The sequence below is a fragment of the Leptodactylus fuscus genome, chromosome 1 (assembly GCF_031893055.1).
Source record: "Leptodactylus fuscus isolate aLepFus1 chromosome 1, aLepFus1.hap2, whole genome shotgun sequence".
Classification (NCBI taxonomy): Eukaryota; Metazoa; Chordata; class Amphibia; order Anura; family Leptodactylidae; genus Leptodactylus; species Leptodactylus fuscus.
In genome coordinates this window covers 111,911,760-111,927,678 of record NC_134265.1, presented here as the reverse complement: position 1 = coordinate 111,927,678, position 15,919 = coordinate 111,911,760, and the positions used below count along the sequence as shown (strand labels likewise).

The 15,919-nt window shown below is 42.2% G+C and overlaps 1 protein-coding gene across 1 annotated transcript in view; it reads left to right on the top strand.

The window, feature by feature from the left end:
- The window catches only part of LOC142193702 (serotransferrin-1-like), a 31,952-nt gene extending 23,761 nt beyond the window's left edge, over window positions 1–8,191 (top strand). Inside the window, exons 12-17 of the mRNA XM_075262698.1 lie at window positions 2,137–2,319; window positions 4,056–4,206; window positions 5,302–5,384; window positions 6,243–6,427; window positions 7,293–7,482; window positions 7,941–8,191. Coding sequence (XP_075118799.1) covers window positions 2,137–2,319; window positions 4,056–4,206; window positions 5,302–5,384; window positions 6,243–6,427; window positions 7,293–7,482; window positions 7,941–7,993 — 845 coding nt within the window. The 3' untranslated portion in view covers window positions 7,994–8,191. The remainder of the gene's footprint in view (window positions 1–2,136; window positions 2,320–4,055; window positions 4,207–5,301; window positions 5,385–6,242; window positions 6,428–7,292; window positions 7,483–7,940) is intronic.
- Window positions 8,192–15,919: the final 7,728 nt, after the last annotated feature.

The following is a 15,919-nucleotide window of genomic DNA, read 5'->3' as shown; positions in this document are numbered from 1 at the left end:
CGTTTTCCGTATAGGTATAATAGACAGAAAGTCTGCAGAGAAAAACTCTGTGGACTTTCTGTGAAGAACACTGCGGAATAAACTGTGATGCGTTTCCGCCATGGTCTTTCCCACTGCGGTTTGTTTTTTTTTTGCTTGGATTTGCTGCTCCCCTTTGAATAGATAACCTATTAAAATAAACAAAAAAACTAACACATTAGGTATCCCCACGTCTGAAAGTACCTGAACTATAAACATATAAGAATACTATATGGTAGGAAAAATCAGAATGGTTAAACCATTTTTTTTTGCCGTTTCACCTCCCGAAATGGGATGAAAAGCAATCAAAACATCAGACAATCCCCAATAGGAAAGTACAACTTGCCTCATATTAAAAAAACAAACAAACATGTCTTACATAGCTCTGTACGTGGAAATATATATATATATATTTTTTTTTTTTTTGTAGGAATTTTGGGATTTTTGTAAAGGTATTAAAACATAAAAACCGTAAACATTTGGTATTGACATAATTCTACCAACCAGCAGAATATAAGTAACATGTAATTTTTGCTGCACACTAAGTTCTGTATAAACAATACTCATAAGAAAATGGTACAGATGCAGTTTTCTTCTATTTCCACCCCAGGCCGAAAGAAATAAATGGATCAGTGTGCTATCTGGGAAAAACACACACTGACCCATGCCACGGTTGTCTGCAAGGGGCCTTAGGCTGTATTCATACTTACGCTAGGTTCACACCTGCGTTCTTCTTTCCGTTCTGTGCTTTCCGTCTTCTGCATGCCAGAAGACGGAAAGCACAGACCGGGTCCGGCCGTGAGCGGTGGTGAGCGTTTTATGCTCTCCGCCGCAAAACCGGATTTTTTTATCTGGACACAGAGTACTGCATGTCCGACTCTGTGTCCGGATTATAAAACCCGGTTTCGCGGCGGAGAGCATAAAACGCTCACCACCGCTCACAGCCGGACATCTCTCTCACCCATTCAAATGAATGGGTGAGAGAGACTCCTGCAGGTTTCCGTCTCCTGCCTCTGTTTTAGGCAGGAAACGGAAACCTGCAGAACGGAGTTCACAACGCTGATGTGAATGAGCCCTCAATCCAGTGTACTGCTATATTCTATGTAGTAAGAAGGCAAACAAACAAACAGAAACTTGTCAGATATCAAGCCAGTGAAGGAAAATATTTTGATCCTGAAAAATGATCAAAACAAATCTGTAATATATATTGCAAATAGAAAAACAAGTGTTAACAGAGCCTTACTCTTGGAATGTTAAAGGGGTTGTCTGGGATAAAATGCAATTTCTATACTAATATAAAATCCTCCTGCCTACTTTCTAAATTACGTGCTTTAGCAAAAATGTATATTTACCAATATCCCTCAGTACATTTTTTGATTATCTGGTGATGTTACGTTTCCCTGCTTCCAGAAATGGCATATCACAATATTACCCCACCACCTCATCATACTTACCTGTCTTAGTATCCAGACTTCCTTCTGTGGGGTCGGTTTGTCCTTTTCTTTGATGTCTGCTGGTACGTACGCAATAGAGCCGGAGTCCCAACATTGCGCTGTAGCCGGCAGTCCATCTGTATTGCGCAGGTGTGAGAGGCCGGAGGAGCTACAGTGCAATGCTGGGACTACTGCGCATGCAGCAGGAAGTATGGACAGAAAGACAGGTAAGTATGATGGGGTGGGGTGGAGGGCTGAGTTAGTTGGGAAGGGCTAGTAGTGATTGGATAGCTAGTGAGACAGGGAGATGTGTGAGGAAGTGAGAGGGAAGTAGTGCGAGTCAGTCTACAACTACCATGACACAATGCATGAGCTAAGACAACAGAAAGCTACAACAGTTAAACAAATGTAGAGGATGCCAGGAGCTCCCAGATGAACTCAGAAATCACTAAAAACACTGCTAAAGGTATTTTGGTGCACTTATTAATCCATTAATAGCACTAACAGACATTAAAAAAAAAAAAAAAAAAAAAGTTTTTGTCCAGAAAACCCCTTTAAACCACTTCTACTTTTATGGAGAATTTGTAACATTTTGAACTGTCTCAAATGTTTCTAGAAATCAGGGAAGGTAAATTGAACTATTGACTTTAAAATATGAAATCTAATGTTGTGAATATCTTTCTAGGATTCCCTAGTCTTTATGCAATGGCTGTCACTAAAAAAAGCATGAAAGCCGTGACCATTCTTGATTTGAGAGGCCGTCGCTCCTGCCATGGCAACCTGTACAGTCCTGCAGGGTGGCTCCTGCTTTCCACATTCACTGTCCGCGCACCAGGGAATGAAACATGGGACTGTGATATTAATTCAGGTTGTATAAAAGATTATATATATGACATAAGCCTTGTGATTGTGTTGATTGTCATCTTTTTTATTTGTGTGGTTTATTACCTGTAGGGCCTTTAACACTAACTACTAAAGCACACAGACCCATTATCGCAAATGCAGCCACTCACATGTCCATTTTTTACAGACTGAGAGACACTGGAACAAAAATCATGGATATTCCAGTCTATGGGTTTGTTAAAAAAACATGACACACGGCTGGCACAGATTCGGCATGGACACAGAAATGCACTGGGATGTAAACATCCATTTTTTTTTTTATAATCCACAAAACAAATAGTTAATGTGAAAGCAGCCTTAAGGCTATGGCCCCACATAGTGAAAAAAAAACGCTACAGGAAAAACCGCAGAGGCAACACATCATGGCTTTTCCCGCAGCACTTTCTGCTTCCATTATAACTATAGGGAAACCTCCAGCGTTTCTGTAGGTGTAATTGACATGCTGTAATTTCTAGAACCGCAACGGTTTTGGAAGTCGCAGTGTGCTCTGCTGTGCATACTTTTCCGCTAGTTGTGGATAGGATTCTCTAGTATCCCATCCATCTTGCAGTGACCGTAATACCACTTGGCTCTGGACAAAAGGAAGTATTTCGCTTGGGGACCCCCCCAAATGGAAATCATATCCGCTTAAAAAAGCGGTTACCTACGGAAACCTGCGGACCCCATAGGCCATAATGGGGTCTGTCTAGTTTCCTCTCAGTTTCTGCCCAAAAAGGGAAAAAAATGCAGAGAGAAAATCTTTGCTTGCAGTGCTTTTCTCTCAGCATTTTTCACGCAGAGAGTGGAATGGAATCCCCGTACAGAAAGCCAACGCTGGTGTGAACCCAGCCTTACAGACCTTTTACTTAAAGGGATTCTACCATTAAACTACCTTTTTTTATTTGTCTCCTACCTTTAGACGTGGTCTCCGCCGCGCTGTTCCGTAGAAATACTGGTTTTAACCGGTATGAAAATGAGCTCTCCGCGGCAATGAGGGCGGGCCCCAGCGCTGAAAGGCCGAAGAGCGCGTCCCCATTGCTGCCCAGAACTCTTTCCTACGCCGCCTCCTTCTTCTGCAGCAACTCCACCTCTTCTGGCTTCTCTTGCTCTTGTAGTTCTATAGAGGAGCATAGAGAGGCCACCCCAAAATGGCCGCCGGCAGGCTCCTGTATTGAACTGCAAGAGCGGCTACCCAAAAATGGCCGCCGGCCGGCTCCTGTATTGAACTGCAAGAGCGGCTACCCAAAAATGGCCATTTTTGGTTAGCCGCTCTTGCAGTTCAATACAGGAGCCTGCCAGCGGCCATTTTGGGGTGGCCTCTCTATGCTCCTCTATAGAACTACAAGAGCAAGAGAAGCCAGAAGAGGCGGAGTTGCTGCAGAAGAAGGAGGCGGCACAGGAAAGAGCTCTCGGGCAGCAATGGGGATGCGCTCATCGGCCTTTCATCGCCGGGGCCCGCCCTCATTGCTGCGGAGAGCTAATTTGCATACCGGTTAAAACCGATATTTCTACGGAACGGCGCGGCGGAGACCACGTCTAAAGGAAGGAGACGAATAGCCTTTCTTAAGGCTATTCCGACATGGTAATTAGAAAAAAAGGTAGAATCCCTTTAAACATTTTGACACTGTAACAAATTTGGTAATTTCTCCATTTGAAGGTTAGTTTTTATTTCATCTGCAGTGTTTTTGGTATCTGTCTGATTCATTTTTTCCCCTTCTTCAGCTTATGAAAACTATTTCTGGAAGGGGTGCATGCCTGGAGGAGAACATGGTCTATGCAAGGTGTGTGTTGGATGGGAGGAGGTTGGCAGAGTCAATGGTAGATGTGCAGCCAATCACGATGAGCGTTATTATGGCAACATGGGTGCCCTGAGGTGAGTCGTATAAACGAATACAGTCTGACTATAATAATACAGCAGAGATCCGGTGGCTATGGTAGCCGCTCAGCTCCTTCTTCTTTTATTGTCTGTACTAAACTTTTACAATAAGAAGATGCAAGGATAATAAACATCCGTTATGTTTCTGTACACATCAAAATAACATGGAGCAGGTCATTATGACTAACAAAGCACTGGAATGATAGGTTTCTAATAGGTTTCTTAAAGAGGTTGTCCCATTATGGACACTTATCGTCTGTCCTGTGGATTGGGAATAAGTGTCTGATCACTGGATGAGAGGATGGGAGACCAAAAGTGCCCTTAAGACCTCCTTGTAAATGGAATTCCAGTGCCCTTGTATGACTGGCACTACATTCATTTCTATGGGGCTGCTGTGACTTTAATCTCTGGCAGCAGCCACAGCCCCCATAGAAGTGAGTTGAGTGCCCTGTCCTCCTGATCACTGGTGATCGGACACTTATTCCCTATCCACAGGACAACCGACATTTTACTGAAGTCAGCTCCATCATTGTAGTAGCTTGCCAGGCTACAATCTTTTATATGCAATGATGGGGCTGACTACTTTAAATACAGACCAGAGATATATTTAGAGATATATTTAGTACCTGTGGATTGATAACACATTTATATATGTGAAGTTGTGGGGATATACAGGATAATTACCTATTGAAATAAATGGGTGAATATTTTTTTTAAAAAAAAATTTTTGCAAAAAAAAAAATTGCTCCAAAGAAAACGCTAGTGTTTTTCTGCCTCCTGTTCATTTCAATGGGCGGTAGAAGGTGGAATCTGCCTGAAGATCAGTCATGACACTTCTTTTTTCTTCTAGTAGAAAAATCATCAAGAGGAAAAAATCTGCCACTGACTCCCACTGAAATGAAAATCTGCCTGCAAAAAACTTGCTCTTATGAACTTAGCCTTACTCTCATTGTCTATTCATAGCGGTATTTTGTGCATGCATTGCATATTAGGCTAGTATTATACAATTATTTCTAGCAAAACACACTGTGCACTAAATATAGACACACATTAAGATGAACATTAATTTACTTCATACTCCATGAATTTCAGGTGTTTAGTTGGAGACCCCGGAGGACGCAGTTATGGAGATGTTGCCTTTCTGGAGCATCACTCACTGCAAGAAAACATAGCATGTAAGAAACTGAGGGTATTAGCAATATATTATGTAATTGGGACTGTTACCACCATTGCAGTGAATGAATACAGAGTGAAACCTTTACAAAAGACCACCTATTTATCCAGATCAGATTTTACATACCGACCATCATAAGAGGTGTAACTTGCAGATTCTAAGCCACAGTGCAAAATCTGTAATGGGATCCCTACTTACCAAGTGGCATTTACAATTCTAATGTCTCCCTATGCTGTAGAGAGGCCTTTTGCTGCGTATCCGGTCCGTGGTGCCCCGGCCTTAAGGGTAAGTTCACACAAGGTTTTTTGGTCAGGATTTTGAGGCCACATTTGCCTCAAAATCCTGACCAAAAAGACGGCTCCCATTAAAATCAATGGGAGTCAGTCAGGTGTTTTCTCGGGAGCAGTTTCTTCCGGCTCCTGGAAAAAAGAAGCGAGATGTTCATCATTCAGGCCGAGTCGCCTCGCGATTCGGCCTGAAGAAACTCCCTCCTCCGGACTAGGCCCATTCATTGGACCTAATCCGAAGCAGAGTGCGCGGCTGGATGCCGGTGCAGTACACCGGCTTTCAGTCGCGGCTACCCAGTTTTTGGGTCGGAACCTGAGGCGGCCTCCGCCTCAGGTTCCGGTCCAATAAAACTCTGTGTGAACTTTCCCTTAGGCTAATATGTTTTACCCTTTTGTACATGTGTCATGGTCAACCCATACACAATAAACAGAATGAGCCTCTAAAGCAGAGTTCAATAAATATGGGTACTGTCATTGGATAATGTTAATTTCTACATTCCTGCATTTTGGCTATAAATTATGGCTTTTTGTTTCTAATTATCATTTATTTTATATTGTATGTTTTTTTACAGACCTGGAGAGCTCTGGTTGGGCTCATGGTGTAGACAGCTCAGACTTTGTGCTTTTGTGTCCAAATGGTGAAAGAGTTCCAATAACAGATTGGAAGCAATGTAACCTGGGAGTGATCCCGCCAAGTATGGTGATGACACGTCCAGTAATCTCAGCTAAGATTTCTGAGTTCCTAATTAAATCCCAGGTAAATATTGTAGTTCAAGGTGAAGAAAAAGACTGGAAAAGTAAGCTTATTACATTAGCCACAGACTTGAGATTTCTGCAGGCAGATCATGCTAGTTATAAAGAGAACTTAGTTATCTTAATCACTGTATGTTGTGTATGACTGTAATGTGCTCTGTAGCATGGTGGGGATAGCTGGATAGGCTTAGGGGTGGTGGTAGACTCCTATTAATAGAAACATATCTGTGGGACCAGAATCCAATGAAGTAATGCAGAACTAATCACCTTTTTATGGATATGCAAATCAGTCTGAAAGTGCAGTGGGGGTGGGCCTAGTTTGATAAAGCGGTTACATTGGCCAGCAAGTTTTAAGGACATTCAGTACTCTTGTGGCTATCTATAGGCAAACCTGGTAAGACAAGCCTCCTTCAGCCCACTCACTTTAGAACAAATTTGCATGTCCGTTATAAGATAATTGTCTGCATTACTTCATTTAAAAATACCATAAAGGTATGTTTAAATTCTTATTAAAGGTCCCTGCAAAGCACTAGTATTGGCTTGGCAGTCAGTATAGGACTAACAGACTCCTCTTAGGAAATATCAGTCTCATTGAGGTTTTGACACATTTCAATAGTGTGACCTTGTTTGTGTGTATTCTGTTTTAGGAGTCATTTCCATCATATTTGATGGGAAGAATAGTGTTGCATGCAGACAGAGAACTCATCAGACTTGATAACAGGTGTTAATGGAGTTTGTTGGGCACCATTGGTGTCCATTGTAAGATAGATGTGGTACTCCAAAGGACACTGATGGAATAGAAAAACAGAGTTAACAACAGAGCTATAAATTCTCTACTAACTGTGTCTCTTATCTAATCTCATTCTTAGGAGTATTTGAGACCAAGCAAAGATTCCACTTTTCAGCTCTTCAAATCTGTGCAAAAGTATGGAGAAGGTGATCTTCTCTTCAAGGATGCAACTTCTTGCCTTCTCCCAACTGGACACTATGGACTTCAAGATATACTAGGAGACAGTTTCATTCAGCTTGCAGACTCTGTGTTTGACTGCACACATGCAGGTACCAACTTACTCTATTTTCTTCTGATATCAGATACTATATTCAGTTCATTTTACGATAATTCATATCTTCTAAATTCAGTAGAAGTCAGTTAATTTAGCAAAAAACCCTGCACGTAAGCAGTAAATGAGACATATTTCATATGCTAAGCTTCATAATATTCCTGGTGTTGTTTGAAGAGCTGCCTCATTTATGAGTAGTTGCATGCTTCTACAGAAATGTGGCAGGTCTCCTCCACCAGCCATGTGCCTGTAGAGGGCGTAAAGTTCAGTAATTATTTGCACCAGTAAACTGGGTTAAATTATATTAAATGTGGCGCTTTCATGAAAGTGGCAAGGGAGGCACAAAAACACCAATTGTGACAATTATTGATGTGACTGGCATTTAAAAAGTCGTAAAGCCAAGGTTCTGCAAATAATTCTTCTTAGTACATGCTGATTTATTGATTTCTCTTTTAGGTATCTTAGATTTCTGCACTTCAAATATCTGCACAGAAAAAAAGAAGAAATAATTCACATATCTAATAAGCCCTAGCAAAAAAGACAGGCAGCAAAACAGACGTTATGGAGGTGATTTATCAAGATTGGAGTTTCCCCTGCACCAGTGAAAGATGCATCTAACTTATGACATCATAAATTAGGTATATCCTCCGGATGTCCATGTTGCTAGTCTCATCTAGTCTAAATCATAGTAAGTCTTTTTAGACCGATGGCCCCACCTCTACCACACCCCCTTTTCAGAAAGTGCGAAAGTGCAGAAGTTGCGACATGATTTTAACACAAAAAATGAACTGTTATGTCAAATATTTTTAATAAATAGAGGCAGGAGAGGAGCTGAAAACAGCAGATAGGAGCACTTTCCTCTGATAAGATATATTACAAAGTTTATTTTATTCACCTGAACTATTCATTTGCACAAAAAAAGTGAAACTACAATTACTCTTTAAAAAGATGGGGAAACCCCACTTTTGTCTTAATTCCACCATATAACCCTGGGCACCCAGCATGGTCTTACTCTTCATCTGTAATAATTTTCACTTTTTTTTTGGTTTCCTGTACACTGTGGTTTCTTGTTTAAAATTTGCCCTACCTATTGCTAATATGTACCTAAAAATTCCATATTACAACTGCCAATATAGTAAAGCTAATGCACCCGGTATAGGACACATGGTGTTCTTATGGGTGCTATTGTAATGCATTTCTGAGAGACATGTTCACAGGTTCATTGACGTCCAGTATGGACCTATAGCAGGTTATAAATATGGTAACAGGGCTATGTGCATGAGACCTTAAGCTGCCCTTACAGAGAAGCCCTATACAGCTCTGTGTACAATTACTAAGCTTCCAGTGGTTATGTGGGCATTGTCATGTTAATGTGACTTTCAGTGTTAGCATGTAAATAAAGGAAATGTCATTTTACAATCGTCACGTGAATTTTTGCGATCACGTTTGTGCAGAGGCTGTGGAAGTGAATAGGTTGTATGAAGGAGGTGGGCACTGCAAAGATCCAACCCACTTCATGAAATTCCATCTTGGTACCTCTGCTCCTAGAGATTGATTTCACTTGATAACAGGCAGTCAAGTTAGATGGAAGGAAGGCACCTAGTGGCTGGTACTTTGAAGCAATTTTGTTGTGCAGAAAACAATTCTCAGTATATAATTTCCAATTTTAATAGTCATCACATTGGACAGCAAATGAGCAGAGGTTTGTTGAAAGCACTTACAGCAGATTGTATCATCTCACAGTATTTTAGAATAATGGGCAGATTTACTTCAATGGGAGCTGCTCAGTTCTCTTTTTTTCCACTAGTTAGTAGCAGAAAAAAGAAGCGACATACCCTATCTTGCCACGGATCCTACGGCTGACTCAGCCACAGCGTCTGTGGCGTGAGGCTCCCTCCCAATCAGGCTCCATTCTTCAGGCCTAATCCGGGGCGGACTGCTGCGACTGGATGCCGATGCACTGCACCAGCATCCCGTCACGGCTAGCCACGCAGAAGTGTTCACACACGGAATGCAAATTTTCCCATGTGAACATACCTTTAGGAGGGAATTTATCAAACACTGCACTCCAGAAATTTGGTGATAATAAAATTGCAATATAGGGTTTGTGACCTTACAAGCAAGAATATTTAGTGACTTTTATTTTGTGCATATTTACACCATACACTCCACTGTTGAGAAGTGGATGGAAAAGACAGTATTGTTACCCTGTCTAACTAGAAGGTGGAGTAACATTTTAAGTCAGAACTCTTAGACTTATAGATGAGTCTAATTGATCAAATATTATGTGACATTTAGCAAAACTCACTTTATAAAATACCCTTGCAGTCTAATGAAACAGCAATATCACCGCATAACAACAATTAGTTTAACTACAGAAGTCACACCTATCTTTAACCGCTTGTCACCAATATACTGAAATAGCACCATAGGGAGCCAGGGACCAATGTGTATAGACACACAGAATCGGGTAATAGATATTTAAATGAACCCTACTAACTGTAGTGTCCATATAAAGACTCACTCCCTGACAGTTAGGTACAATTCACAGGGTCAGCACAATCCAACCTTGAACCGTATACAGAGCACTGCCCAAAATAAACAGATAAGCCCACCGGGGAAGAGGCTACTGGCCTAATCACCAATAAAAGCAAATCCAGCAAAGGCCACAGTGGATATATTAGAAAATCTTCTTCTTTATTAATTGATTACATCTTCTTAATAAAACGCAATGGTACAAACAGTGCAATCATGATGTGTCAACCACAGTTGGGCTGAGTATTATTCTTCTTCTTTGCTTCAATTTTTACTTATCGTTCCTACTGGCCTAATGCCGCACCAATATCCCTAAGAGGCTAAGTAAGGGTGGGTTCACACCTGCGCCCTGTCTCCGCTTTGTGGGTTTCCGTCTTCTGCCCGAGAAACTGGACAGGAGACGGAAATCGGCAGTCAGTTTTCAAACCCATTCACTTGTTTTAACCAGAAACTTATTTTAACCGGACATAAAGTCCTGCATGTCCGAATTTGTGTCCAGTTAAAAAAAAATGGTTTCACCACAGAGAGGCAGAAGACGCTCATGGACGGACACTTTGCAAACCCATTCAAGTGAATGGGTTTGAAAACTGACTGCTGGTTTCAGTCTCCTGTCCGTTTTCTCGGGCAGAAGACGGAAACCTGCAAAGCGGAGACCGGCTGCTGCTGTGAACCTGCCCTAAGGGTCAGTGACTACCAAGACAAATGGTGCGAAGTATCCATATAACTAAAGTAATCCTAAGTGTTTCTCCCAAACCGATATTGAGTCATCAGGGGATAAATCAAATTACAGCAACTTCTGCGCAATATATGTAAAGGACCAAAAAACCACGATGCATTGGTGGTTCAGTGTGCCCGCTGCTGCTAACGGCGGCACCGCAATGAGGCAGATGAGAGCCTTATATATGATAAGCTACGCCCCAAAAAAACTCAGGCCCTAATCTGGAGTATGCATTACCCATAGCACTTGATCCAATGGGAGTCTAAAAGATTCACCACACCCATCTCCCAGGCTCCGCCTCAGATACAGCAGGTCTGAAGGAGAACTGGGACCGTGGTAAAAAAATGTTACTATATTCCAAACAAGGAGCTTTGCCTCCTGTCCCCAGCCCTCCTCAGAATCCGCCATGCAGGAAGCAGACCCAAAGGAGAACTGCTGACAGACCAGACCGAAGCACAAGGAGGCATGCCAATCCAGAGGATGATAATAGGAGAGAAGGCAAGGTAAGATTCCCAGCCAAAGATTAGCAAAAATGGGGTGACAGATGTTGCAGCCAGATCTTCTTCACATCCGGTACAAGCTGCGTCACTTTTATGTGTGCGGCCTAGAGCGGTCTCACTGTTACATGTTGACTGTATAGGCACACGTGGTACATATGTCCACTCAGCATATTTGATAATGACATACTAATTTTCATAGCATGCATTTATATACCTAATAAGCTTTGATGGCAGTAATGTGTATATTACACCTCACATCTGTGGATACACTGAATAACTTCCTTTAGTTTGTGCATAATAAAGGACCTGCCTGAAATTTCCCCAATGTGGGACTATTAAAGGATTATCTTATCTTATCTTAAGGGGTTAATACATAGGAACACTGTGGGTAGTAACCATCTGCAGTAACTATGGCAATTGTGCTGATGTCATAAACACATGTCTATGACATAAAGAACCCATTAGGGAAAGTTCCAGAACAGAAGGCCATATAGCCATATGCAGCAGCAGACTTGATGTGTGTGGAGACCTGGAGCTTCATCACTCCACAATCTGTGAGGGGAAAGGGGACATTGGCCTAGCCACCCAGATCAGCCATATCCGCCTAGCCAGCCAGATCAGCCGTATCCACCTAGCCAGCCAGATCAGCCATATCCGCTTAGCCAGCCAGATCAGCCCTATCCGCCTAGCCAGCCAGATCAGCCCAGATTAACCCTAGCCATCAATGGGGTGACAGATGTTGCAGCCAGATCTTCTTCACATCCGGTACAAGCTGTGTGAGGCCTGGACAGGTCTCATTGTTACATAATGGCAATAACCCCCTAAGCCCAAGGGAAGGGCAATCCTCCAGCCATGGTTCCCTAGAGGTTTCCTCCACAGGTGGTTTTCCTCTCCTGAGTGCTGGAGGGTGACTCTTTGTGAGTCAGGGGTGCACCATTTTCAGTGTCTTTTTATAGCAATTGGCCTTATTATAAATTTGAGACACTGATTAAAATAATTAGAATGCGATTTTCAATAAATATTTTTTTTCTGTTTAGCAACCGATTAAAATGTTTGTGCATTCTTTTCTACAATATTTGGTGTTGGTGTGATTTTACTTGGGAGTCAGGATGGATGAAAAATGTCACAGTAAAGAAGCCAAATATACAGTGGGTGTCTTTCTAACCCTGTGCAGGAAAACAAGGAACAATGGGGCACATCTACGGTAGGTATAGGTACAAGATTTCAAAGATGTATATATAAATATTAGAAGCCGCCCATAACTCACCCCCAAAATGGCAATCCCCAAATAATTCAAAACAACATTCTGAATTAGACAGGTTCCTACTGCTACTGCCAGGGATTGATAACTCCGCAGCAGTTTAAAGGGATTGTGAAGGATTTCAAAAACACGGCTGCTTTCTTCTTTTCCCCCAATTCCAATATCTTCATTTAGTATACCAACTTTTTATGTAGTACAGTATCAAAAGCCTTGGAAAGGTCCAGATACACCATATTACCCACATCTAGTCTAGAACTGACCTCTTCTTAGCACCTGTTTAGATTAGTCTGACACGACCAATGTCTTGGTTAAACTAAACCAAGGCTTCCATTTACCAGCAGCACATGGGCACCACCATTTTGGCTGAAATTGTAATACAACTCTATTGCAGACAGGCTTGGGAGCCTTGAATAGGCTCCTGGCTGTCTAGGCAGCGAATTGCAGCATATTGTATTAGTGATCAGGCCCAATATATATACACTCACCGGCCACTTTATTAGGTACACCATGCTAGTAACGGGTTGGACCCCCTTTTGCCTTCAGAACTGCCTCAATTCTTCGTGGCATAGATTCAACAAGGTGCTGGAAACATTCCTCAGAGATTTTGGTCCATATTGACATGATGGCATCACACAGTTGCCGCAGATTTGTCGGCTGCACATCCATGATGCGAATCTCCCGTTCCACCACATCCCAAAGATGCTCTATTGGATTGAGATCTGGTGACTGTGGAGGCCATTGGAGTACAGTGAACTCATTGTCATGTTCAAGAAACCAGTCTGAGATGATTCCAGCTTTATGACATGGCATTGCATTATCCTGCTGAAAGTAGCCATCAGATGTTGGGTACATTGTGGTCATAAAGGGATGGACATGGTCAGCAACAATACTCAGGTAGGCTTTGGCGTTGCAACGATGCTCAATTGGTTCCAAGGGGCCCAAAGAGTGCCAAGAAAATATTCCCCACACCATGACACCACCACCACCAGCCTGAACCGTTGATACAAGGCAGGATGGATCCATGCTTTCATGTTGTTGACGCCAAATTCTGACCCTACCATCCAAATGTCGCAGCAGAAATCGAGACTCATCAGACCAGGCAACGTTTTTCCAATCTTCAATTGTCCAATTTCGATGAGCTTGTGCAAATTGTAGCCTCAGTTTCCTGTTCTTAGCTGAAAGGAGTGGCACCCGGTGCGGTCTTCTGCTGCTGTAGCCCATCTGCCTCAAAGTTGGACGTACTGTGTGTTCAGAGATGCTCTTCTGGCTACCTTGGTTGTAACGGGTGGCTATTTGAGTCACTGTTGCCTTTCTATCAGCTCGAACCAGTCTGGCCATTCTCCTCTGACCTCTGGCATCAACAACGCATTTCCGCCCACAGAACTGCCGCTCACTGGATGTTTTTTCTTTTTCGGACCATTCTCTGTAAACCCTAGAGATGGTTGTGCGTGAAAATCCCAGTAGATCAGCAGTTTCTGAAATACTCAGACCAGCCCTTCTGGCACCAACAACCATGCCACGTTCAAAGGCACTCAAATCACCTTTCTTCCCCATACTGATGCTCGGTTTGAACTGCAGGAGATTGTCTTGACCATGTCTACATGCCTAAATGCACTGAGTTGCCGCCATGTGATTGGCTGATTAGAAATTAAGTGTTAACGAGCAGTTGGACAGGTGTACAACAGGTGTATTGCACTGAAAGAAAATCCCTTTCTGAGAATTCTAAGAACTAGGAGTTAAAACAAAAAAAAAAAGTTTAGTTTCCACATCTGGGCTATACCCTCTTCTCAGATACACAAACAAAAAAACAGAAAATAAGGTAAATGATACACTCAACATAAATAAATAGAAAAATACGGTACATAATTTTATTGAAATACACATATACAATATTAACAAAAGGATGAAAAAATAGCAGTACAGGAAATTCTTATATATCAATATAATAATATTTTCCTGTACTGCTATTTTCTCATCCTTTTGTTAATATTGTATATGTGTATTTCAATAAAATTGTATATGTATTTTTCTATGTTGAATGTATCATTTACCTTATTTTCTGTTTTTTTGCTTGTGAATCTATTTTGGAGGTAATGACACGGAGTTAAAAGGGGTGTACACTGTGCATCTGCTGGTTCCACTCATCTGTTTTATCATGGCTAAGTGTGTTACTCTGAATATCAAGGGTCTGGGCTCCAATGCCAAGCGGCGTTTGGTGCTCCATGAACTGCGGTCCCTCCGGGTGGATGTGGCTTTCCTACAGGAGACCCACTTTGACCACACGGGTAACTTTAATAATTGCATGCCATTACTTCCCCTTCTCTTACTCTGCTTTTGATACACGTGAGAAAGGAGGATTGGCTATACTGCTCTCTCAGACGTGTCCCATCTCCACTTCTTATCTAGATCCCGGCGGCTGTTATGTTATCCTTGAGGGCCTTCTCCATGGTAAACCCATCGTCCTCTGTAATGTTTATGCTCCAAACTCCTCTCAGATCCCCTTCCTTAGGAGGATGCTGAAGCGCCTCCGGTCCTCCTCCTTCTTCCAGGTTAAGTTGCTTATGCACTGGTACCACACTCCTGCCCTACTCCATTCGCTCAACCCCAGCATCCCTCCCCATTGTTGGCGTTGTGGAGCAGGAGTGGGTACCTTTTGCCATATCATTTGGGACTGTCCAGGTATTCGTTCATTTTGGCAGGAGGTGAAGGCTGTCACGGACGCTCTTTTTATTCAGGGTGTCCCGTTGGACCCTTTTACCTACTTGCTCAATCTCCCTCCTACTCAACTGGGTAAACAGACATCTAAAATTGTTCTTATATTTATGCAAAGCAGCCAAGACACTCGTCCTTCATTGGAAATGAGCCTCTCCTTCATCGGGCTCTGACCTAGTGGCCAGAGTTAAAGACGTACACAGAATGGAGTTTTTGACGGCTTCCCTCAACCACACCCTGGATGCATTCCAAGCTGTATGGTCGTCTTGGGATGCTTATTGTGTTATGAATGGTCTCCGACCCCCCCTCCCCTTTTTCCCCTTTGTGGTGTTTGTCCTCCCCATTGTCTTTGTCTCTATTTAGATTTCTTAGGGTACTGAATATATTGTTGATTTTGTATATGCCTGGTTCTCTTTTTTGGCCTTTGGCTTGTTCTTTTTGTATGTATGTAGCTTCTAAATTACATCTATTAACAATTTTTCTTTGTTTTACTGTAATGTATGTAGGTCATGTGAACTAAATATATCAAATATAAAAGTAGAAAATGACTGTGAAACACAACATACACATTAGGTATCCTGTGTCTGAAAGTGCCCGGTCTACTGAATATAGGGTATCTGCAGATACTCTATATTCAGCCAGGCTGAATTCCAAGTGGGGGAAAAAAAAAAATCCTCAAGCTCGGGGAAGGGGCAAACAGACAACCAAA